The sequence below is a fragment of the Scomber japonicus genome, chromosome 5 (assembly GCF_027409825.1).
Source record: "Scomber japonicus isolate fScoJap1 chromosome 5, fScoJap1.pri, whole genome shotgun sequence".
Taxonomy (NCBI): Eukaryota; Metazoa; Chordata; class Actinopteri; order Scombriformes; family Scombridae; genus Scomber; species Scomber japonicus.
In genome coordinates, this window is record NC_070582.1 from 29531394 (window position 1) to 29557021 (window position 25628).

At 39.7% G+C, this 25628-nt stretch overlaps 1 protein-coding gene across 1 annotated transcript; it reads right to left on the reverse strand.

Moving 5' to 3' along the window:
* Positions 1-1337: 1337 nt before the first annotated feature.
* On the reverse strand, positions 1338-24606 carry wt1a (WT1 transcription factor a). Its single transcript, XM_053318688.1, has 8 exons — positions 23966-24606; positions 19892-20014; positions 18853-18955; positions 9371-9470; positions 3504-3648; positions 2460-2549; positions 1916-2008; positions 1338-1615 (listed from the first exon to the last, which is right to left on the reverse strand). Exons 1-8 carry the CDS (start codon positions 24441-24443, stop codon positions 1494-1496), a joined length of 1254 nt encoding a protein of 417 aa, XP_053174663.1. The 5' UTR covers positions 24444-24606; the 3' UTR covers positions 1338-1493.
* Positions 24607-25628: the final 1022 nt, after the last annotated feature.

Here is a 25628-nt window from a genome sequence, read left to right on the forward strand (position 1 = left end):
GACATCAGGAGGGTTAGGTCATATTTGCTAAAAACTACAGTGCTGGGCTATTTAAGGAAATTACTCACTATTTTTTTCAGAATTTATTTTAAAAGTCTCCAGTATGAATGAATGGGCTTGGGCCCGAGAGCTATGGACAGTCTAGGAAAGTCAGATAGACTGAGTGTGCGTTCAGACTGAAAACAGCCCTGCGTTAAACAAATGCAATGAAGAGGCATGTTGTGTCAGGTACCAGAGAAACAATGAAATACAATCCAGAAGGTCCAGTTGGAGTGACAGACCCATGAGTTTGAATGCTCATCAGACGCCAAAACACTACACATTGGCTCAGAATATTACGAGCAAGGATTTTACAACTCTGCAACTCTTGGGTTGCGAGGATGGATTGTAAGACATAAACAGTAGAAATGCAAAGTAATCCACTAGGAATGTGCACTTGCATGTATTTGGCTGAGGCAGAGCCCTGTCAGAAGACGATGCATTGGGTTTTGGCAAAAGTTGAGCCTGTTTTTTTGGGGTTTTTTTTGCTAGAGCCCTGTGGGTCAAGGCAGTTAAATGAGAACACAGTGGCAGTGGCAGTCTGAACACAGCCTAACACACAGTTGGTTTTAGCCTTTACATGGAATTTCTTCAGTTTTCTAATTGGTCCATTTCCCCCTTTGGAACAAGTGATTTGGCCAGATCTGAAAACAGCAGTTGTACTCAGGTGTGGACAAAAACAGCTGTCCCAGATAGATTCTAGAGCAGTTCATTTGTGTTGGGAACGTGATACGACCTTGATCCGACCCATCTACAAAGCATGCTGTGTACCATAACAGGACATGCTTTGCATGCTTGGATGCAAATTCAGCTTTTGCACAAGTAATGACTGTTTTTATGTTCTTGCTCCCACCCAAAACACATCTAATCAAAGAGAGGAGTGAACGCTCTCATATGGCTTTTAGTGATACATTTTAGTTTGCTTGGATTTTGAAAAAACTGAATCAACACGCCCTTAGACAGATGTGCATTCTGTCTTAGGCTATACAGTAGACTGTGGTATCTAATTTGTCAAGTCAAAATAATGTAGAAGTACTATTAAAGGGTAGTTCCACAGATTTAACACATCAACGTGTGTTTCCAGGTGTGTTCCCCATTTTAGCCATGACCAGCATCACACACGTGCTACTCAGACCAAATTATTGGTGGTTGAGTTGCTTTGTGGGTAATGTAGGCACCAGGTATTGACAAAGAGGAAGAATGCATGGAATAAAAACAACAATATCTCTTGTTCTGCTATATTTCTTTTAAACTGTCCATTGTGAGTTTGAGGATGCTAAATTGGAAGAGTACTGTTTTAACTTTTTAAGGGCCGAATCGGAAAACACAGAGCCATAGACGTTGCTGTGGTTGAGAAGGTGATAACCAGGTTTGGATTAACCAGAGACAGAATATATAAACAGATGTAAGCCCGGTGTTTACATGTTGAACCGTGATATGGACTGAACACACACTCAGATGGCCAGCTGGAGCTTGGTGAGGTTCCTCTGGTGCATGTTGTGGTGCCGCACCAACTCATCGCTCCGGGCAAACTTCTTCTGACAGTTCGGCCACCGGCAGTTAAACGGCTTCTCACCTGAGAGGGACAGAGGTGAGATGGATGGATGGAGAGGGAGGAAGGTGGAAGAATGACAGAGGATGGAGAATTAGGACAGGAGGGGTTTGAAAATGAAAATGGAAGAAATATTAGAATATTATGTTGATCATAAGTGAAATGGGAAGATTAAACAGACTATTAAAATACTTTTAAAATCTAATCAATGATGGCATAAGTATAAGAATAAATACATGTTCATATTTCAATATTACTAAATACATTAATATATGTACACATCAAAATGGATGAGAAGAAATGGAAAAATAAAAGTTTACGCACTTGTTTTACCTGTATGAGTCCGGGTGTGTGTCTTAAGGTGGTCAGACCGAGAGAACTTTCTCTGACACGTCTCGCATTGGAAGGGTTTAACTCCTAAACACATGTACAGTATGCATGCACCCACACACACACACACACACACACACACACACACACACACACACACACACACACACACACACACACACACACACACACACACACGCAGGTTCACACAAACAAGCCCATGTTCACACCCACGCACACACACACACACACACACACAGAGGGAGATACAGAAAAATACAGTAGAGCAGAGGCTTGCAGGGAAGCCATTCCAAAGTCTGGCCAGCCTTAATTCACTTTATCTAAAGGGAGATCAGTACGGTGCACCACTGTACACAAAATGCAAACTGTGCACTTCAAAAAGACTGCATTATCCACAACATGGCTGTCATGCAAACAGGAGAGGAGAGCGAGTAGAGAGAGAGCAAAGACAAAGGACTGAAAGGAGAAAACGTGAAAAAATAAAGAAGACAGAGAGGCAGATGAAAAGTAATCAAACCTGTGTGTCTCCTCTGGTGTCTTTTGAGCTGGTCGGAGCGAGAAAACCTCCGGCCACAGTCTGTGAACTCACACTGGTAAGGTTTCTCTCCTGGACAAGAGAGACAAGAGAGAGGACACAGAGAGTTATATTGAATTGGAAATGATTTTATGTCTGGTCCTACATGATAACTTACTTCTGATATCATGGGTAACACATACAGTACCTAAAGGGAATGTAAAAAGGTCAATTATATACTTTCTTGACAGTAACAGTGTTGTTCTTCTTTTAACTGCTTACAGGAGCTAGAATGATTAGATTTTTTGATCAGTCAACCAATGGGAAATTATTTTGCATCAATTGTGATAATCTATTAACTGTTAAATTAATTTCCTTTAGCAAAAATGTTGAATGCTCAGTGGTTCTAACTTCTAAAATATGAATATTTGCTGCAACAACTGCTAGATTAAGAAACTGTCCTCATAAAATGAAAATAAAAGGCAACCAAATGATAAAAGCACCAAATTTGTCTGTGAGACATTTTAACAATATTCATTTATTAATCATATTCATTTTAAGACATCACTGCACTTCAATTAACCACTGAAAGTCCACTGAATTGGATCATCTACACGCCTCTACAACAGTGGTTCCCAGAGTGGTAGCTGAAACACCCTAGGGTGCCATGAGGACAAGCCAAAGGTGCTAAAAGATGTTTTTAATCTCTTCATACCGATGTTTCAAAATCAGTAGGGACATTGAATACTTTGTTGAGAGGTAAATGGAAAACTGAAGACATGTTTTGGCTGTTTTTGCCCTTAAAGACCTCAAATTAAGATTATTTTACTTTATTTTGATCATCATTTTAAGTTGATTATTGATCTGCAAACCTGCACAGCAACATGACCATGGCAGTGACAGATTATAACACTGAGGTTAATAAACATTGTGGCTCTCCATATGCTAAACTTAAAACTTGAATGTTGTCATGGTATCAAAAGCACACGTCAGAAGATGTACAATATATGTCATGTTGCATTGCAGGTGGCTTTCTGCTGGTTTCACCTGTGTGTTTGCGACTGTGCATCTGCAGATGAGACAGCTTGAAGTAGCGTTTGTTGCATCCTGGGTAGGCACACATGAAGGGGCGCTTCTCGCTGCTCTCTGACCGCACTATTGCTGGAGCGATGCTGGGCACCCGCCGTACATCCTGCACACACACACACACACACACACACACACACACACACACACACACACACACACACACACACACACACACACACAATCCAAACACTTTAATTTAAACCCAAACCACTCTAATAAGAATTAACAAAACCTCTCCCTGGACATCAATAATTGAACCAGTAAAGTGTAATTTAGATAACAGGCAATTCAATCTGTCCTGTGTGTAAATAAGTGCATGTGATCTGTCTGGCTCATTGGGATCATTATAATAAAATGCTCATATATTCATTAGATGTGAATTAGCAGTAAAATGACCCCAGACTGACTGCAGCCCAGAGGGAGCTGTTAGTCACGCCTTTTAGACAGACCCCCTTCCAGAGTGCCCCATTATTACCCTGCTGCTCCACTGCAGACGCTCTAGGAGAAGAATAACAGAACATAACACATGGTGGTATAAAAAAATATCTACTTTTGTATTTGAGTTCATCTGCAGAATAAATCATAGCATGTTTTTATTTTTTGAGCCTTTAAATGTCATAACCTATATTTTTTCAGTTTTACTATCTGACCCTTTTATGACATTTCTAACACTTTCTTCACACTTCTCTTATATCTTCCTCATTTTCTCAGCTGTTTCCTCCTTATACCACTTTACCCAAAACATCCCCCCCCCCACCTCAACACCCCTTCTTTCTCCCCCCCTCTGCCTCCACACCCCTTCTTTCCCTCCTCTGCCTCTACACCCCTTCTTTCTCCCCCTCCTGCAGCCATCTGCTCTTCATTTGCTTGGTGTTTAACATAATGGCTCCAGCGTGAGCCCTGCTGTACTGTTAACAGGTACTGATAAGTAGACTACATTACAACCATTAGACTACATGCTAGAATAACAGCCACTTCCAGTGTCCATGTAAAAATGAAAAACATTCAACCTAAATTCTCACATGATGAAACAGTATACTGTGAGCTTAATAATCTGAATCTTATCTACAGTAGCAGGTAATGCAAAATGCATACTGCACAATACTAGGAGCTCATGTGCAACATGTTGTTCAGGAATGCAAAATTAACCCCAACACCAGTCAACACTGACAAAGAAATTCATTATTAGATGCAAAACACACATTTTAAACGAGTTAGTGTCAAATATATAAAATGTATTTGAAAATAAACAATCAAATGGTAAAATACTATTTTAAAATGTATAAATAAAGCATATATTTAAAAAATAATCAAATAAATAATCATAACTCAACCTCCTTGTTATGAAATGCTTATTATATAGTTGTATTAACTAGCCTAAATTAACCAGCTAGCTTCTGCTGTTCGAACACTTTGATGCACCAACTCAAAACGAAGCCGGCTAGCTAGGTAGCATGTGTAGCCTTGTTACACTAAATAAAAGTAAATTGTGTTTATTTGCCGCAGAAACTGTTTGAGACATTATCACTTTACTATTGTTGGTGATAGAAAACAGATGCTAGCTGGCTAAATTTGGTAGCATTGCTCAGCTTGCTAAAAGACTGTCATAAAAAGCAGCCTTATGAAAAGCAACAAAATTGGGTAAGTGTAATTGGGGAAAATGCCAATATGAATGGCAATACAACTATTATTACTACAGTAAAATAAGAATGATGATATAATAATGTGCTGAGTGGTGAAATGGTTCATTTATACATATACAACTTCTTCATTTCATTATTACTTATTCAAAAATGTAAGATTAGAAAAACTTCAGTGTCTTCTGGGGGCAATTTGCTTTACAGACAGTAGTCCAACACAAATACATACATCATACTCAACACATCATAAGACATATCTCCTACACTGTCACAATGAATCGTGGATAAAAGAAAGAAAGATGCAATGACATCCAGAGTTATTGCTTGTGTAAGAAACCAACAGCAGATGGAACAAAGAGCAGTGCTACCTTTGGACGACTAAACCTCCATCCTGATGGAAGCATGTGGAACCCAAGACTAAGACTAGCAACTCAGAAAAAGAAATAACAGACTCAACAAAAGAAGAATAAAACACTCTCATCAGTGTCATGTCCAGATTAACGTTTTGCAACTTCCTTGAAAAGAACAGCTATTGATTTGCCTTTTTTTCATATAGCATCAACTTTTGCCACTAGCTCATCCCTATAATCACACACAATGCTAGGGCCTCACAAAGTCAATACACACTTCTTTGGTCTTAGCCACATTCATTCACAGGATGGACTGGTCATACTAGATCAATTCAATTCAATTCAAGTTCTTTTAAATAGTGCCAAATCCAAACAAAAGTTATCTCAAGGCACTTTTTAGATAAGAGTACTCTACTTTATTTAAGAGACCTAACATTCCTCCATGAGCAAGCACTTGGCGACAGCGGCGAGGAAAAACTCCACTTTAATGGTAAGAAACCAGAAAGTTAAGAAATTCGTCAAGGACAGGGTCATGATCTTGTTCCACACCCTGCAGAGGACTCACAATCACATAGTCATCGGCATACTTAAGAACAAATCTTGATACATGAATGCTCTGACGCTCATTTGTATAAAAGATGAATAAAAGTGGCGAAAGCACACAGCCCTGAGGGGATCCAGTGGAAGATGAGAGTTTACTGGGCAGAGTTCCATCAACCCGGACCCTCTGAGATCTGTTTGTTAAGAAGTCAGAGCCAACATACTGTACTAAAATCTGAATACAACTTAAAGCAGAAGAAAAATCAATAAAGCAAATGTGCATGGTTTTTATTTCCCCCCCAGGTGCCTCAGTATGAGATTTAACAGAGTAGCTATAGAGTCCTCCACTCAACTCAGTACCCTGCAGGCAAACTGTAAGGGATGTAACATGTCATCCACTGTGTGTAAAATTTCAGATGTGACAATATGTTCAAATGTTTTCATAATAAGTGCCACAGAGTGATAATCATTCAGTGCCTTGAGAGAATTAAACTTTCCCAGTGGCACCACAATAGATTCCTTCCACATGCCAGGAACTTTCTGTTGGTCCGATGAAGACTGGAAAATAAATGAAAAGAAATACTATACAGTTGCCAGGCTCAACACTTCAATAATTTCCCCCCTGTGCCATCAGAAAGAGCTTCTCCTCTCTTTAATACCACCTAAGGATTTTCACGCAACCACCTCATCAATTTTAATCTTGCAGGCCCATTTCTAAAATTAGAAAGTTCATCATTGAAATCATAGATATCAAATCAAGAGTAGAATTTGTTTAACTCTTCTGCCAATTCAGCATCAGGGTTCTCCTGGTTCTGCATCCCAAACATGGATTCCTTTCCAAGCCAACCTTCAGTATTCTTTATACAGCTCAACCTCCACTTTCCATTTCTACCTGATTTTAGTGTGCTTTATCTGTCTTTTAACAAGTTTATGTGCCTCCCTCCTTTCACTGATATCTCCTTCATAATAATACACCATCTACTGATTAAAGACCTGTTGTGTGTTTAAGCAATTTCCTAATCCAGGGATTATTAGTGGGTTTTGCGAGAAAACACCATATTTTCACAAAAAACAATGTACCTAGAGGCCGAGTCTGTGAGATCATCTAGGTCAGAGGAGTCTTTATATTGATCCAAATCAGCACCTTCAAAGCAGTCTTTCAGTTCTGGTGTAGAGTCTTTAGTTCAGACCAGAATGAGTCTGTGCACAATTTTCCCTCTCTTCAGGGCTGATTGATGAATGAACAGTGCTGTTGTCTGACAAACCCAGAAGAGATTTATAAGCTCCCCTAATGGTGCATTAACACTGATCCAATACTTTGTATTGTTGAATAGGTGATGTACTGGAATAAAACTAAATAAATATAAAACTAAATAAAGTAATAATGAAAATCCCCCCTGATTGGGACACATAGTCGGTAGATGCTGCACAGTTATGACTACAGTTGCTGTTGTATTATCCACATTTGCCTTATTGTGAATATCGCAACAAGAGTTATGGGGATTCAGGCAGAAAATATAGTGGTCAAAGTAAAACACTAAAAACTATAAAACTTCAATATCAGGGGTTCTGTGTCTCTAATGACCACAGTTTTACACAATTGGGTGTTTACGTACAGGCACACACCCTCCATGTGTTTTGCCAGTTGGGTGTGCGTCACGATCTAGGGGCCAAAAATCTTCAGTTTCAATGTCAGCGTCAGAGTTTTGGTTTTTAAGCCAGGTTTTTAGTGAGGGAAATGATACAACAACGTAAAATCTGATGAAAAACTTGCCTGTAATTAATCTATTTTATTCCTTAACAACTGCACATTGGCAAGCATGATGGAGGGCAGAGGAATACGAAGCGGCTACTGTCTCCGTAGTCTGTGGCGTGCTACACCCCTCCTTCCTCACTTCCTCAGTCGAACAGTCTTGTTCCTTGTAGAGTTGGCATTCTATCCAAAATCTTTCCGGATTGCCGGTGGAATTACAATTCCAGGCTCCAGTGCTGCTACACTAATGTTGCGGCACTGAAGAAGAAACTCTGGGCTGCACTTCATTCCATGAGGCTGGTCTAAATCACGAAGGGTGAACGCAGCCACAAAGTGTCAGAAACACCAGGAATCAATGAGCCACAACCGTGACTGACAGATGACAGCGAGCTCAAACAGGTCACCGTTCATTCAGTGAAAAGTAGTCAAAGATCGACAACCGGTTATTTCTTTAACATTGGACACTTTTAAGTCCGATACTGAAGTAACCAACAACTAATCCAGCAACATCTTGCGATCTCCTGACATGCAGAGTGATATAATTATCTGTGAGTTGACATTTCCGACAAAAGTCTCTTCATCATAGAGTTCAGTTTTTAACAAGCTGCCTAATACGTTTTTTTTTTTGTTGTTTTTTTAAGTCATAAACCAACATTAATGAAGAATGAAATTCCATGGCTGTCAGCCGTATTTCCTTTGGCAGTGCTGAGAATTAGTGTAAACCCTCTAATAAAAACGATGGAGCGAAGCATCACTGTGCTACTCAATCTGTTCTCTCGCATTTTAGCAGCTCTTCAATTATACTTTAAAAGACACAGGAGTAAGAGTTTGTTTATTCCTTTTGCGCTGAGCCAACCCTCTTATGTGTGTTTTGTACAATCCATTTCAATGAACAATGTAAAAAAAAAAAAGAAAAGGAGAAAAAAAAGAAAAAGAAAAAGGAGCAGGGTGAATGATGAAGCAGGCCTTGCAAAGAAAGAACGAAAAGATCCCAAAAAGTCCTGCTGTGGACTAAGAGCAGGTCTGGAGAATCTCTTGCTCCCTGTCCTTTAGAGCTGCTGACAGACAATAATTAAAATCTAATGATTTATTAACATGCTGATCCTCGTATGGAAACTGTATCTTTACCCAGTGTAACCCTACGTGTGTGTGTGTGTTGTGTGTGTGTGTGTGTGTGTGTGTGTGTGTGTGTGTGTGTGTGTGTGTGTGTGTGAGGGAGAGTGTGTTTCTTAGCTGCTAATGGATTTGTGGAAAAAGATTCCTCTTGGCCTTTAGAGCAGCCTTTTAAAAAATTTCTGTGCATGCGTGTGCATAATGTGTCTCTTTGTGTGTGTGTGTGTGTGTGTGTGTGTGTGTGTGTGTGTGTTTGTAAATCTGTGCTCTGCTACATATCAGTATTTCCTCTTCGCATCGCCTGGTCATTGCATCAGGCCTCTCCATTCCACCTCCTCCTCTTCCTCATCTCCCAAGTCCACTCATTAAAACATTAAAGGAATAACACGTATAGATTCAGTTCATGCTTTATAACAGTGTGAGTCTTACCTGTATGCCCCTGAAGACTCCATGTGTGTGTATGCGGTACTGTGTGCTGCAGCTGTACACCATGGGGGTGTTGGGGTCACTGTCGTAGCCTGCTGCATGGCTGGAGATGAGGGGGAAAAACAGAGTGATGATTATAATTCACATTATTTCATCAGGTGAATGAATTGAGATCGTAAAAAATCAATTTGGCATCAGCGCTTGGTTCAACACTTTTTGAACAGCTGTTTTTTTCAGCGCAAGATCATCATTTTCGTGAGTGTACGCAAAGATGAAAGGAAGGTTCCCGCATGGACTGTTGCCACATACAGTAAGATGAACGTAACGCAGACATCAGATAACAAGATGTTTCAATGCTGTAAATCCATACAATGTAACAAACTGTGGCAGAAATATAGAGCATGAACTGTTGTTTGAGTGAATGTACTGAGTGCAGGTAGGTTCATGAGGGCATCATTATTCAAACATGTTCATGTTGTCACATAGAGTCCATAACGCAAAACACAGACCAATCATTTGTCAGCTCACAGTACAGATGTTAGTCATGATGATTTGTTTTTGGAGTACCATATATCCAGCTGAATCCTGGAGAGGAAAGTTGTGTTGGTTTATGTACTCGACTGTTTGTACAGTAAGTTCTGTGAGGTTTGCAACGATAACCGCTGATGCAAAATCAACAGTAATAACTAATAATTACTGCCATTATAGTCAATTACTTTCTGGATTAGAGCCCAAGATGAAGTTTTCAAATGTCTTGTTTTGTTCACAACACAAAGATGTTCAGTTTACTGCCATAGAAGACTGATGAAACCAAAAATTATTCACATTTTCCTTTCAAAATGACTCCGAAAGATTAATCAATCATCAAATAGTTGGCGATTAATTTAATAATGGAATCAATTACTCGACTAATTGTTGCGGCAGGCTACACATGTGTAGGTTGACTTCATGCTGTAAAGGTGACTGCAGTCATCACTGCTACAGTCATTTACAGTATTTGTACAGGTTATATTTTATCCACCCAACCTGCCTCCTACTAAAAAGCAAACATCAACTAATAAATGACTCATTTGACTCATTTAAGGAACTTTGTGGATAGATTTCATCAGTTAGAGTAGCAGCAGTCAGTGTTTAACTGGTGGAATAATCAATACAATCAATAAGAAACCTGTCCTGTGTGAGGAGTGTACTGTATGTAGCTGACACAGAAGTAACCCCAACCAGACCACACCATGCCTGCCAGAAAGAAAGATGGGCATCACATGTTATTTATTTATTTTTAACCTATTTTCTGTCTAAACTACGTATAAATTAAAAATGTTTTATTATTAATGACCGTGTGTGATCTGTGCCCACGCAAGCGCGTGGGCTGCAGCAGGTCAGTGAAGCACACAAGGTACTCAGAGGAAAATAGGGTAAAAGTAAAGTAACAGCTGCATACTGAAGAATGGATGAGTACGTTTTAAAAACTACAGTATTACATACATTATAGACATTTCCCAAAAAGTGTATTGGCAAAAAAATTGAATTAATAAAATTGAATTAAAAATTGCACTTGAGGGAAAAAGAAGGGATTTGCACATAGCAGTGAAAATACAGTTATTAATTTGACATCTTAAAGTTCCGACAAACATTGCAAAACTCGAACACGCATTCATAATAATTATAACACATTTATAACTACATGTAAAAAGTGAGAGAAGAAGAACATGTCTTGCTTTGGTAAGTGACTTTCTGATTAGAAAGGTTAACGTTAATCTACAGTTGATTTCATCACTAGCTGCAACAGAAACAGTATAATATATGACACTAACAGCTTTCAGTATTTCAGCACGTGTTGAAAAGCAGAACAAAACCAGCTCTGTGTGACACAGCTGCCAGTGTTGCCTCTTGTATCTCCTTATGATAACACGAGAACATAAAGCTCTTGTCTATGAAATGTGTGATATTTCAGTCCGTTTAACCAAACGAGGAGGATGGGAGTTTGCATCCTGTGCCGCTGCAATGGGAATGTACTGTGCAGTATACAGCATAAGGTGCTCTTTGTCTGCCTCGCTGTTCCCAAGGACAGGACAGACATCGAGACTACGTCAGCGGTATTCACAGTGTAAATCATTTGTTCCTCTACTTACAGTTAGTGCATTCACTCTTTTAGTATTTTTTTAATGTGCAGGTAATGTACAAGCCAGGGCATCTTGGCTGGTGACTGGGAAACTTCCTCAATGAAACTCTTTCCCCTCCTTTTAAATGATGGGTCCTCACTCTGTGATTAAGGAGGATGGAGGCTGACAGCGGCTCAACACTCATCTAAACTGCCTTATCGACTAAGAACAAGCATTAATATCCACACTTATGACTTGACTAAACACATTGAAATAAATTCAACCTAACATATACAAATAATAAATACATACAGTATATAAATAGGACGGCAAGTAGTAGTGGTCTAAAAATAAAAGATAATAATTCTATTTAATTGCAAAAGGAAATCCCCTTCATTAACCCCTCACAGCCCTTTTGAACCCTTAATGGACATTTTCTGAGTCTGCAAAGCTGCTGTTTTGAGGGAATTACCCTAAATATAATAAAAGTGATGTAATATGTAAAAGATTATAGACAAAAATGCACCAAATGAGCCGCAAGGGTTAAAGTTAACTAAATAATGGTGTTTTAATGAAATGTTAATGACATAAACATGCCCTGACTTAACTCAGCTGTGTCTAAACATAACCATTTAATAAAAGTTAGTCAAGCTTTAGTTGCAACAAGCTGATCTTTTAGAGAAAACCAAATAAATGTTGTCAAAAAAGCTTTTCAGATACATTTTCCATAAACATAATGTCAGTGTTTGATGTTGTGTTTAAGTAATACACTGTATAAATCTACTTTTTAGGAGACAAGGTTGCATTATCTCATTCGTCACACTGAGCACACAGGTGATGTGCGGCTGTGTGTTTCAGTGTGAATGCCGAGCCTATCTGTTCTTCCTCTCTAAGCTCGACTCCCTTACGATTCCTCTTCCTCATCTCCTGCTCCTTGCCCCACTCCTCTTTATCTCCTTGTCTTCTACTGACTTCCTCCTCATCCTTACTACTCCCTCACCTCCCTTTCTTTCTACTGCTGCCCCTCACTGACTGAAAATAAGAGTAACATAATAAATAAGAGAAAAAAAAACAGAGACAGACTGCCTTCGAAAACACAAGTGTCTGTTTGCCAGAAGGCTTTAAAAACCATGTGAAAAATAATATGCTATTAAATGAGCCTCACCATGCAGCAACACCCCACAAAGCGTACACATTCCTTCTTGCTACCACACCTTTGTGCACATACACAACTCTGTAAGACGCAGACGCATGCACACACGCACACACACACACACACATTCATTTGTTAACTATGATGAATGCCTGTTGGCTCCAAAGATATTTGTGAGTTGACGCAGACGTTGACCGGCGTGCAGCTATGCAGGTCATGATGACACACAACACAGTACAACGCTGCTGAATGGTTTGAACTCTCAACAACGGACGCTCATGTTTCCGCAATTATTCCTGCCTGGCTTTCTGCTTTCATTTGAGAGTGAAAAAGAGGGAGAGGCATTATTTACCGACTTTTTAAATCATTATACAACTTAACCAGTATCTGACAAAAGTCTAACATGCCTGCTGTCTTTTTAATGCATGTTTTAATACTAAGCACTGACGCTAGCATTATCCAAAGTAATAAAATAAACATTTTTGTGAGCTTGTATGCATCTACTCATTTATTTACACAATGTGCTTTAATGCAAAGTCAGATGTATCTACAACTACTGGCCAGATTGCCATTAAAAAATGTTTAGCATGGACTTTCATGGTCCCCAGTGGATGATTTGTAATGATTTTAATGACATCCTTGACCTTTGTCTAGTGCCTCTGTCAGTTCTACATTAAACAACATGTTCTCAGTATGACTAGCTGGTTCAAACAGTGGATGTGTTTCCATGAAGTTTACCGTGAGAGGATCCTTGCAGCTTAAAGTGTAAGACATATACCATATCTGATACACATCATCTTCTCTCCTTGTTTCCTGTCACCTATTTAATGTCAAATTTTAAATAAAGTCACAAATGCTGCCAAATATTTAGAGAAATGCTGTCTGCGGAGAATCATGGTTCCCAGATGACCCTCTGACCTTTCATGTCATGAGATGTAATGAACATCACAGCCTCTAGGGGCTGCTAGAATGACTTTAAACTTGTATAACAAACCTCTTCATTCTTATTTTTATCGCAATGATTCAACTGATTCAAACTTTGCTCGGAGTCCAAAAAGACAAATATGCTATATAAAATTCTACTGTGTTTTTTGTTGTTGTATGTTAAGAATCTGCTGATCAAGCAGAGATGTTTAGGAGCATGTTTAACATCAATTAAACATCTGACTGCTACAATTTTTGTCAAACATACAGCACATGCTAAAACATCAGCATTTTCAAGAGCAGACTATCTGCCTGCAATAGCACGATTGTTTTTGAATATATTTACACAGCTCATCAATATATCAAACTAATGCAGCTTCAAGTGTAACTCAACACCAAACTGAAAGCAGTGTTTTATTGCATTCTCTAGTTGAAAGCTGGACCTTGAAGTGTGCTTTATAGTGGTGTCACGGTGTACTGACCACACTCGAGAGCACTTCTACATCACTGCAACGAGTCAAAGAAGCAAGAAACAAGATTTGTGGTCCAAAATGATCACTCTATTCACTCTCTGGAATCTAATCTACTCTATATGTTTCCCACTGTCTTTTTCTACATGAACTTGACTGGCCGCTGCTTTTCAAAGAGAGTGATGGATGAGTTCCTACCTCTTTATGGTGGATGCCAGTGTATTGACAGGGTTCCAAGTCACACACTCCAACTGAGAGGTCATTTGATATAAATTTTCACCACTGTGGAGGAAAGACAAAACGTAGAAGAAAAGCTCATGAGCTGCGCAGTGGACTGTCATTTACCATCTGTTTGCGTCGCTGCGTTGCCTTTTGTTGTCCTCAATGGAAACTCACTAATGAAAAATGCCAACACGCACAAACACACACACACTGAGTCGCAGGTGGAGCTGAGGTTAAAGAATGCGCCTCAGACAGACACCAAGAAAGCTGAATTCTCCCACAACAGCTATCTTTCATTAAACACAGCAGACTCCACAATCATTATTCAGACCTGCCATGTGATTAAATAGGCTGCCACAAACATGTGCACACTCACACACGTGTACACACACACACACACACACACACACACACTGGATTTATAGCTCTCACCCCTTAACACCACAGCCCCTCTATCACACCACCTGCAGGCTTGCAACAGTCTGGACGGGGTAGATGTGGTGCCTGGTACCCTGCTCATTACACAGCTATTATTTTACAGTACAGCAGGGGCACGCAGCCAGCAGAGCACAAATGGTATTTCTGCTGAAATATTGTTGGAACGGAGGCTGAGTACAAGATTTAAAGTAATGATCTATGACATTTTCAAATAAATAAGAGCCTACTTTTCTTCTCTATTGCTGAGTGATGGAGCCCATCACAGATTCAGCCTACATCCATTTAATGAAAACACCCTGGTCCAATTTTCTGCCCTAAACAGACAGTGAGTGGTACAGTGGATCATTGAGGGGAAATCCCTTCTAGCTCCCACGAAGCCTGTTGCAGCAAGGTACCATTTCACTGGAATAAACAGGAGAAGAAACTGCTTTCTGTACTCTTTTAGCTAGAAGAATGATATTACAAAAATGGAAAGAAGCATTACCACCTGTATATGGACACTGGGTGAGAGAGGTCATGTACTAAATTCAACTAGAAAAGATTCCATACACTATAAAGTGGTCAATTCAGAAATTCTTTGTTGCCTGGCAACTTTTCTTGAATTACTTTGAAAATGTGAATGCAGACAAGATTAACTTTTAGAGTGTAATATGTCAGTATGTATGCGTGTGTATCTACATATTATTTTCTTAATTCTTATTCTTTCTTTCTTTTCTTTTTTCCCCTTTCTTTTGTCTGGCTATTGTGTTCAGATGTTGGTGATGTTGGATGGGGAGGGGAGTAGAGGAAGGAAAAAGGGGGGGAAAGTTTGTATAATGAATATGTATATGTTCATCTTTTTCTCAACATATTATTAGAAAGACCTTGATAGTTTCCATCACTGAACTGACAACGAAAAGAGTGCAACTACAGAATATCATCAAGCACGTAGATCATAAACCCTCAAAGATAAAAAGGTCAAAGGTCTAGGGACCTTGTAAATAGAGTACAGATTTTCATGGCAATCCATCCAATAGCGGTTGAGTTATTTCACTCTGGACCAAAGTGGTGGACCGTCACATGCTGCTACTGTGGCTAAAACGCCAGAGGGCTAGTGTGGGATTTTTGGAGGTTTTTCTACTATTGGTCTGACTGGACCGTGCAGATTGAGAGAGTCTACTTCTGTATCCCAAATAAGTATTTCCCTCTGATTCCTCTCATAACGAATATAATAGTCAGAACAGAAACTGACTTCATGTTTGATGTTCACTAACTGATACTACACTGTGCATGAATACTTTAAAGCAACAAAGAAGCCGAACGAAAATGTATTAAATGAAGCTCTCGCTGTTCTTTCAGACAGCGATCATCCAATCTACCTAGAATTCACAGTTCTGCCTTCAGGCTCACGCTACACACTGCCAAAGATTAGGAGAAATTGTTACAAATTCTAGTTTGTTCCCAGTGCAATCAGATTATTAAATAGTCACATTGGTACCCAACAGTATAAGTATTTTATATATGTATATATTTATTCTTTTATCAACATTGTATCTTGTATGTTTACATGTGTATCAGTCTGGCTGCCCAATATGGGATCTCTCTCTCTCTCTCTCTCTCTCTCTCTCTCTCTCTCTCTCTCTCTCTCTCTCTCTCTCTCTCTCTCTCTCTCTCTCTCTCTCTCTCTCTCTCTCTCTCTCTCTCTCTCTCTCTCTCTCCTCTCTGTATGTGTGTGTCAGTATATCTCTCCCTCTGTATGGATTAATAAGACTTCAGCATGTTTTCATCTCATGTTGTTCCAGCAGGCCAAGCTGAAGGCCTGCAGAGTAAATACAGTCCTGTTGGTACCAGGCTGCAAGATTAGGCAACTGACGCAACTCAAATGAGTCTTCCCAGCCGTGTGTGTGTGTGTGTGTGTGTGTGTGTGTGTGTGTGTGCACGAACGCTGAGCAGATATCATTTATGTTTATGGCAAAGAAGACTCACAGGCTACCAAGCTCATGTTCACTCTCTCTCTTTCTCACACACACACACACACACACACACACACACACACACACACACACACACACACACACACACACACACACCACAGAGGATTCCTTCTTTTCCTCCATCGATGGAAAACATTGTGTCAGTATAATGTGAGGAATGTTTCATTTAGAAACAGAATAACAAGCAAACCACAAAGGTGCGCCTCCTTAAAATGATTCACTCTTATTACAACCTGTTAATAATTTATTACTATATTTCTAAAAGACAGGTAGTTCTTATACTTGCAGTTTTTCCCGGTCATGTTCTGAGTGAGATAATTTGACAAATACTGTATGTGAACATCAACGAGCCTTTCAGCCATTAAAAGTCAATCGCAAAATGTTCTTATTTCACTATCAATATTATTTCACTTCAAAGGAGGCAATGAACACATTCTGATATCTTTAATAAATTGTGCAATATTTCCTCTGAACTGTTGGTTGTGTGTCAGAGGGTTGAAGAGGCGAGGGTGGGGTAGAGATTAAGGCAGGATGTGGCGGGAGGTGAGCTGGTCATGATGAGCTTTTGGTTGGACCGGAGTGTGAGAACCTTTTACTATAGACAATAAATTTGACAACCTTTGTATGTGTATGCATGTATATCAGCACACAGTAAAGATATATATATACATATGATGGGTGTCTACTTGGTATAAATCACATAATAGAAAGGAATAAACATTGAATCATTTTTTTTAAAAAGTTTTTGAAAGACTTAAGTTTAGTAGAGTAAATTGCTTTAAATTGTTGACTGTTTGAAACTGTGCTCCAAGTCAACCTTTCTTTTAAGTTCATGAGGAACCTAGAAAATGAAGAATGAAGGTATGAAGTGCATCGTTGGAAATCGAAGCCCTGAAACGTTGATGCCCCTTCTAAAATTTTGTAACCTTGCTCGAAAAGTTCATGCTTAATCTAAAAGTCAAACAGAGACACGAGGACACGTGATTTAATAAAACATGAGAAGTATAAAAGCTTATAAATGTGATTTTGTCTCAGCAGACAGCCAGCAGTTTGTTGACTGGAAATATTCCTGGATTGGAGCCTTCCAGTCATTAATCTACTGAGGAAAATCACACACTGTTTTGGAAAATAGCTTAATGGAACTCAACAAAAAGAGAAGCAGTCTGCTGTCAGTGCAAGTTTTATTCTAACTAGTTTATTTTTTGCTTCATTCCATTTAACCATTTTTTAAAACCGTACTAGAATCATTTCAAACTTTGATATTCATCCAATGTTCTTTAGCTATCCGTCATTTTTCCAAGTTATCAAAACACATTCCCAAACGCTTTGCTTCAGTCTTTTAATTGTAGATCAAGATCAGATTGAGCTCAAGGTTAGCATGAAGAGCAGCATTGAAACTATTTCATTCTTACAACTCCTTGACTGTTTATGGCTCAAATATCTGAAAAGGTATTGAGCCAGAGAAAAAAAACTGTGGTAAATGATAAGAGTAAAATAATGATGATTAGTCCGCATAGCTCTGTCATTGGCAAGCAGAATAATCTGATCTGTAATATGTTTTTCAGGATGTTCCAAGTCATTAAATCAAGCACTTTCCATAAAAACCTCCTGCTGTTAGTTGACTTCAAGTGGCACCATGATTTTAAAGGAGACCTATTATGCTTTTCCTTGTTTCCACTCATTCAATGTCATCTGAACTGAGGGGCTGCATAAAGGGCCAGTATCTGATTTTATTTTGAAATGTGAATCATGCAAAGTGACTCTAGTGGAGTCCCGAGTTAAAACATAGAGGTAGAAATGAGCATAATAGGTGCAATGTAAGTGCTCTTGGAAAGCTACTAATTTGCATACACAAAGCACTTGTGGGAGAAATCCACGCTTCTCATGGCCGAGTGAACTCAACCAGCCAAAAAAGTATCCAGAGGAAGGAGAACAAAAACAGAGCGGATGCCGCAATGGCAGACAGACCTGTCCTGAAGGTGAACACCCTGTTCATAACCGCATCCTGCTACCTTTCCCCCGAATTACTGCGGTTTGACATGAAACAATCGACAATGGTTTCCGAAAAATTTCCAGGATTAATTGTTACATGTTTGTTGGTTATGAAAATAGATTTTTGCCGAGGTGGGGAACGCTACTGTACATGCATGTGCAAGGACTGTGTGTGTGTGTGTGCGTGTGTGTGTGTGTGTATGTGTTTTACCTGTTGTAAGGGTTCCTCAACAGCAGTGCCTGGCTGCCTGTACAGCTGTCTGAAGGTGTGTGGCATCCATATACAGGAGGGGGTACAGGATACTGCTGCTCACCTACTGTGCACACACACACAGACACACACACACACACACACACACACACACACACACAATAAATAACATACAAATGCATTTGAGCGTCTGCATGCATCCACGAAGGCTGAAATCCATGACTCACATGCAGTAGATGTTGTGTTTTAAACTTCCACCATATCTCATCCCTTTAACTCTGCCCTCTCTTGCCCTCTCCTATTTTTCTCCAATTTTTTTTTTTTTTTTGCTACTTTCTTCCACAAATAAAGACCCTTTGCTTCATGTTTCTCTGTCTCTGCTTTCCCCCAGCAGTGTAGTGAATGGCTCCCTTGACATTTCCTCCACATTCCAAAATCCTTCTCAGCTCCAATTCTGCCCGCTTATCTTTTTCCCCCGTAAAGATCGGCAGAAACAGCGGCGACTTCGTAATAAAATTAAAAAAAAAAAAAAAAAGGATACACACACGTTTAAATATTTACCAATAACATGCGCGGAGGAGGGATTAAAGGGGGATAGGCAGGCGGATGAAAGAAGGGATGAGGGGAGAAGAAGAGGGAGTTTGTGAGTCAGGATGTGGCTGATTTATACCTTCGACAGGCAAGGTCACTGTGGAGACGTCAGAATAAGGGACAAGACACTCCCTAGGTGAGGGCCATGGAGGCTGCCATACAGATGCAGCTGTGGCTTTAAATACACATAAAGATCTGCTTTTGTTCTTATTCACAAGCATTGTTTTTTTTTTTTAAAGAAAACTTCAGAAAGATAAAAATAGATACCCAAATAGAAACATCCCAAATCTGATACATGCATAATTAAACCCACTTTAAACTTAGATCATGCACAATACAATGAAAGCATGGAGGTTCAGTGGAAGGGGCAAATATGACCCAATATATTTGTAAAATGTACAGTCTATTATCGTGATGTTCCATGTGCCACATACACTCAAAAACTCACCCATGGTGTTCTGCTGAGTTAAAGCGTCTTCGTGTTTGAAGGTGTGGTTGGAGAACTGCGAGCTGTGGTGTGTAGGAGTGTGACCATAATTACCGGCTCCGTCAAACGCAACCGCGCCGTATCCTGCGACACAAGAGAATAAAGAAGAAAGGAAGGTTACTTTGAAATGCTACCATCACCTACTAAACTCTGTCAACAGCTGGTCTGTGTTTGTTTTGTTATATTCCTGATTATCTCATCTACAGCTAAAATCACATGAAGAGTTATTATTCATTGGCTTGGAGGAAGTGTGCAGATGTTCCTCCTTTGATCATTGATGCTTCTTTCTTAAAGGCCTTGCACCTATGTGATGTGTGTATAATTACTAACACATTAAAAATAGATAGATAAAATACCTAAAGAAAATGTCTAAAATATTGTTTTAAATATGAATGCATCATTTCCTGTCTGCATCCCAGAAAGATTATTTATTTACTACAACTGCGACCTTTTGACATGACATCATCATCACCATACTGTAACATTTCCAGGTTACGCTACATCTTCATCAGTTAAAACGTCATCATTTAACAAAATAAGTCGTCTTTTTGTCAGCATTACTTCAGCACACAGGCGCCTTTTTCCCCTGAGATTGTTTTTGCCAACTGATATCATGTAGGAATGTGCATAACCTTCTTGAAGCATAACAAAAAAAACAAACAAAAAAAATAAAGTCACTGCTGAACAGAGGGGTGGGTCACTGAGGCCCAATAAAGTTTATTTTAAACCCTTAAAAATCCTTTTAACTCCTCTGCTCTGACAGTTATAGCCAATAGAGTATAATTGTCATCAATGAGTTAATACTACGGATAAGAAGAATTGTTTCCACAGATATCTTCAAGCTATTTTAAAAGATGCAGTAACTCTCAAGTGAGGATTTAATTCACTGGACGACCTTTAAAAATTACATCATTATATATACAATAGATGTAGTCTGTCGCTGTAGGTAAAAACTATTATTTCTTTAATTTGGTTAAATCAAACAACATGATATCAAGACTTGTAAATATGCACACACACACACACGCGCACACACACACACACACACCTACGTACACACACACTGTTGTTTGGAGGAGACCTGATCTGTGCCTGACACCCCACACCAGACCTGACTCATGACTTAGACTGACCTAAAGGGCACAACAAACTCCCATAAATCACCCACATGCATGAACACACACACACACGCACACACGCACACACACACACACACACATCTCACCCTCACAAACATACTTCATCAATTAAAATGCAGCACTTTCACTGACTTAACTAGGTGGATTGGATGGGTGAGTGAGAGAGGGAGAAGAGAAAAAAAAACCTCATTAAGCATCTTCATTAATCTTCCACTCACCCCTGTCTGACTTTTCTGTGTGTGTGTGTGTGTGTGTGTGTGTGTGTGTGTGTGTGTGTGGTGATACTTTTGTTGCCTTGAAGTGCAGCACTGAGGTGACAAGTGATGAGATCAGTTTGTATTCAACTGGAAAACCCAAAGTCTGGAAATACCCCAAGACACTTCCTGAATTTTCAGTCTTATACAAACCAGAAGAATTTCAACCTTTATCATTGAAATTTGTATAAATTTGCAATTTAAAAAATGAAACACCTCAAAAACTGAACAGAATTTGCATTCCCTCGTATTCATTTCATTTTCAGCCTGACAGTATGTTTTTTCCTCCTGTAAGAGTACACTTTTTATACACTACAGGAATATGTGATGAGATCAAATTCCGGCTTATTTTCACTGATGTTTTGCTACTGGGTGCAGTTAACTGATAAAACATGCAGACCTCTAGAAGCTATTTAACTCTTACTACAACTTACATACGCTGTTAAATAAAAGCCTCCTTTGAAAATGACATCCATGATTATTTTGGCCTCCAACAAGCCTAACAATTGAAATGCTCTTAGAGAAAAATGAGATCCTTCTTGAGGGGGAATGTGGCATGATGTGATGGTGATGGTCCCTGTGTGACCCTGATCTGCTATCAGCTCTACTGTGTGACCCGAGTCCTGCTGTGAGTTTGTTTGCCTGCGCTCGTCCAGCCACAGCAGGAGGCAGATAAACAGGTGAGAGGTCGCCACAGCTCTTTGATTGTAATGTTATTCCTAAATTATCTGCTTGATAAGCATGTTATTACTAATTCATCTGATTGGTGAGCACTAACGGATTCATTATCCAGCACAAAAAAGAGGGGATAGATGAGAGCAGTAAAAAAAAAAAAAACCTTACAAACATCTCAGCTCAATGACATGTTCGCTGTGACTCTGTAGCATGTATTATGTTGCAGATACACTAATAATAAATTCAAACAGGCAAAGAAACGTGCTTTCAATTCGACTAAATTCCATTCAATTCAGTTGAAAAAAAAAGCAATTATCTAAAATAATCTCATCTCATTCTACAGAAGTGTCATTTACACTAATTATATATAAGGTAACAGACTATACCTCCATGTTATTCCATGCTATTTCTTCAGCAGGTATTAAAGAATTAAAGCTAAAAGCAGAGGAGGTGTTAGAAATACTCTAAACTCTAATACCCATAATAAAAGATTTGAATGAATTCAGTGAACTTTAATTTTTTTTCATTCATACAACTGGAGAAAATCAATTTCTGCTCAAGTTGATGCAGTTTCTCTGTCACCATCATACTGTGTGTATATATATATATATATATGTATATCACCTCAGGCATTAATTTACTTAACATTTAATTTAATCTAAATGTTGTTATTTAATTTTTTTTTAATCAGGTGTAGTTAAATAATGAAATAAAGAGTGTGTGTGAATTTCACAGGCACACAAATATTACTTTACATAGTTTTTTCATTTGGTCTGACACAGTAAGTCTTAAAGCAGTTGCTCCTTTTAGTAAAGTTTTAAAATCAGCTGTTAGTGGCTTCAATACAGGCAATAACTGAGTGTTTTTATAGTCCATTAATAAAAGGTTCAATTATATTTTACTGTCAAAATTCTTGTTTACATATTTAATCCTTAAACATTCATTTTAAAGTAAAATTTTAAAAAACGAAAAAGGAATGAATGAATCAGTCTTATTAGTTAATAAATTGTGATTAACAAAAGAAAAGCTCACAGAGACTCTAATTCAAAGCCCAGTGAGGCAGTGAGGGTCAAAACAAGTTCATGAACACAGATTCATGTACAGTTACAATTGTTAGGACGCTCTTTTTTTAAACTGTGCTCTATCTTTTAAATGAGCCGTTTCTACAAACAGACATAGATATCTTTGGCCTCAGCATGAATTCCTCCAACCTCCAGAATACTCGCACAAACCATGTGTATGAATCATTATTGAGACATTTGGGATGCTACATATGTAGCTTAGTAAGCAGTTAACCTACAACCTCTGACCAGCTGGGATGTACGAGACCCTCGTTTTTTTTCTTTCTTTTTTTCTGTCCTCATTCCATAACTCAAAAGAAGTGAAATTTTCCACTTAACTAAAAAGATTCCTCAGAACTTGGATTTACTCAGAACTCTAAAAAATAAATAAGAACAATTCATTTTCAAGTCTCTAATTGTATTTATAAGTAATCTACGTGTGTTCTTTTAAATAGTAGTTTATCACAGTGATGCAGTGTGAAATAAAGGCCTCCAGGCAGTGAAGCCAATTTAAACCACATTCAATTATTTTTCCACAGTAGAGTTGATGTGTTTTTATCTTCGCGTGGCTCGTACACTTCAGGTGTAATACCGATGATGACTAATCTGACCGACGGAACTTCTGCAAATTAAAAAAGTTCAAACTGGTCTACAGCATCTCTGCACAGACTGATAATGAATTTTGGGGCGTGATGAGAACCGCTCGGACACACATAGTGAAGTTTTCTGAGGAGAAGGGACGAAAAGAGTTCTGACGGTGTGCTTCAAAATCTTCTGGGGGCAAAAGGGACTAAAATGAGGATGTAACTTTATGACTGAAAGACAGAAAACACTCACACACACACACACACACACACACACACACACACACACACACACACACACATCATCCTCCTCCGGCCCTACCTGTCTGGTTACGAGCTGTGGACTGTGTGTCCATGCAGTTGGTCAGGTATGGCGGGTTGCTGAACATCCTGCTGGGGGGCTGGTGGTGATGCGGGGCCCCGACCCCGACGGAAGGCGGCTGGCTAGTGGGGGGCACCGGAGGAGGGGGCGCCCCGAACGCCCCGTACCTGCAGGCCCCCGTGCCCGTGAACTGCCCCGAGAAGTGGACGGTGAAGGCGCTGAGGCCGCAGTGGGGGTCCGTGTCGAGGTGATGGGGATCGCCCGTGGCCCCCCAACTGGGCTCCTGCTTGATGAAGGAGTGCGGCCCCAGGGAGGTGTGAGAGGCGGCCAGGGAGGAGTAAGGGGAGGCGGCCGTGTGGAAGTCCAAGACGGGAGCCCACTGAGGGGCCGTGCTGACGGGCAGGGCCGGGCAGCCGGGGCTGGGGCCCGCCGGGACTGGGGGCAGCAGGGAGTTTAGGTCACGGACATCTGAACCCATTGTGGTCCAGGGGTAAAACTGAGGACAAAGGTAGGCTATTTTTAAATTTGATTTGTCTCCTTGTACCTTTTCTACCTGCCTACCTCCAAGCCCGCGTGTGTGTGACTGACCTTTGGCCCAGACCCAAACCCAAAACAGCCACAACCCTTCAAATCCTTAAGAGTCTTTCACAAGTCGTCTCTGGCTCGGTTGTTGCCTGTCAGTTGTTTACGACACTACACAGTCGCTCTGGAAACTCCTTAAAGTTCATGGCGAAGCAGCAAAGTCACAGCAGTCAACTTTTTCTCAGCAGCGAGAGAGAGACGAGCAAAAAAAAAAGGAGAAGAAATAAAGAAAAATGAAAAAGAGAAGCAGTCGGCTGGGATCTTCAGTTTTCCGTCCACAGCGGTTGAGAGAGTGTTGAGCTCAGAGAGATGGAGTCCATTCAAGGAGGAGAGAGGGGTCTGCTCAGAGCTTTCTCTGTGAATGGAGAAAGAGGAGTGGAGGAGTGAGGAGGAGTAGCCCTCTTTTCCCTCCACGCTCTCAGCAGCAGCCTCTGTGTGTGTGTGTGTGTGTGTGTGTGCGTGTGTTGGGGTGTGCGTGTGTGTGTGTGTGTATGTTAGGGTGTGTGTCTGAGGAGGGTAGGGGGTGGAGTCAGGAGGTGATGAGGGACAGGAGCCCTCTGACTTCATTCATTTACTGTAGGCTGAACAATACACACACACACACACACACACACACACACACACACACACACACACAGATATGCAGGAGTAAAAAAAAAACACACATTTCTGACCTCAGTGACTAAAACAAAAAAAATCTAATATTTTGCCAATATGGGAAAAAGATGTAATTGTGTAACTGTATTTCAGCTTGTTGAGACAAAACCATCCCATAATATCCCATTCAGAATGTGCTAAAGCTATAAATCTACTTTATTGCTGAAATATGACAGCTATTTTCATCACATCAGCTATTTTAAGACGTTTTTAATCGAAAGAATAAAACCCAACACACTTGCTAACCCCCAGTAAAACCCTAAAACTCACCTGGACAGGAACAGGTGAGAAGGCCTCGCGCAGGAATGGATTTTAAAAGAGGAGTGAAATGAAATAAACGATCCTCCTTCATAAAAAGTGCTGCAGTTTCATTCTATACTAAAACTTGTCCCGCGGATTAGATTGTATAGTCTAATTATTTATT

Coding starts and splice junctions, on each gene's coding strand:
- wt1a (XM_053318688.1), bottom strand. CDS start 24,443: ATGGGTTCAGATGTCCGTGACCTAAACTCCCTGCTGCCCCCAGTCCCG. Junction 20,015..23,965: donor CACAGCTCGTAACCAGACAG/GTAGGGCCGGAG, acceptor CTTGTGTCGCAG/GATACGGCGCGGTTGCGTTT. Junction 18,956..19,891: donor AACTCAGCAGAACACCATGG/GTGAGTTTTTGA, acceptor TGTGCACAGTAG/GTGAGCAGCAGTATCCTGTA.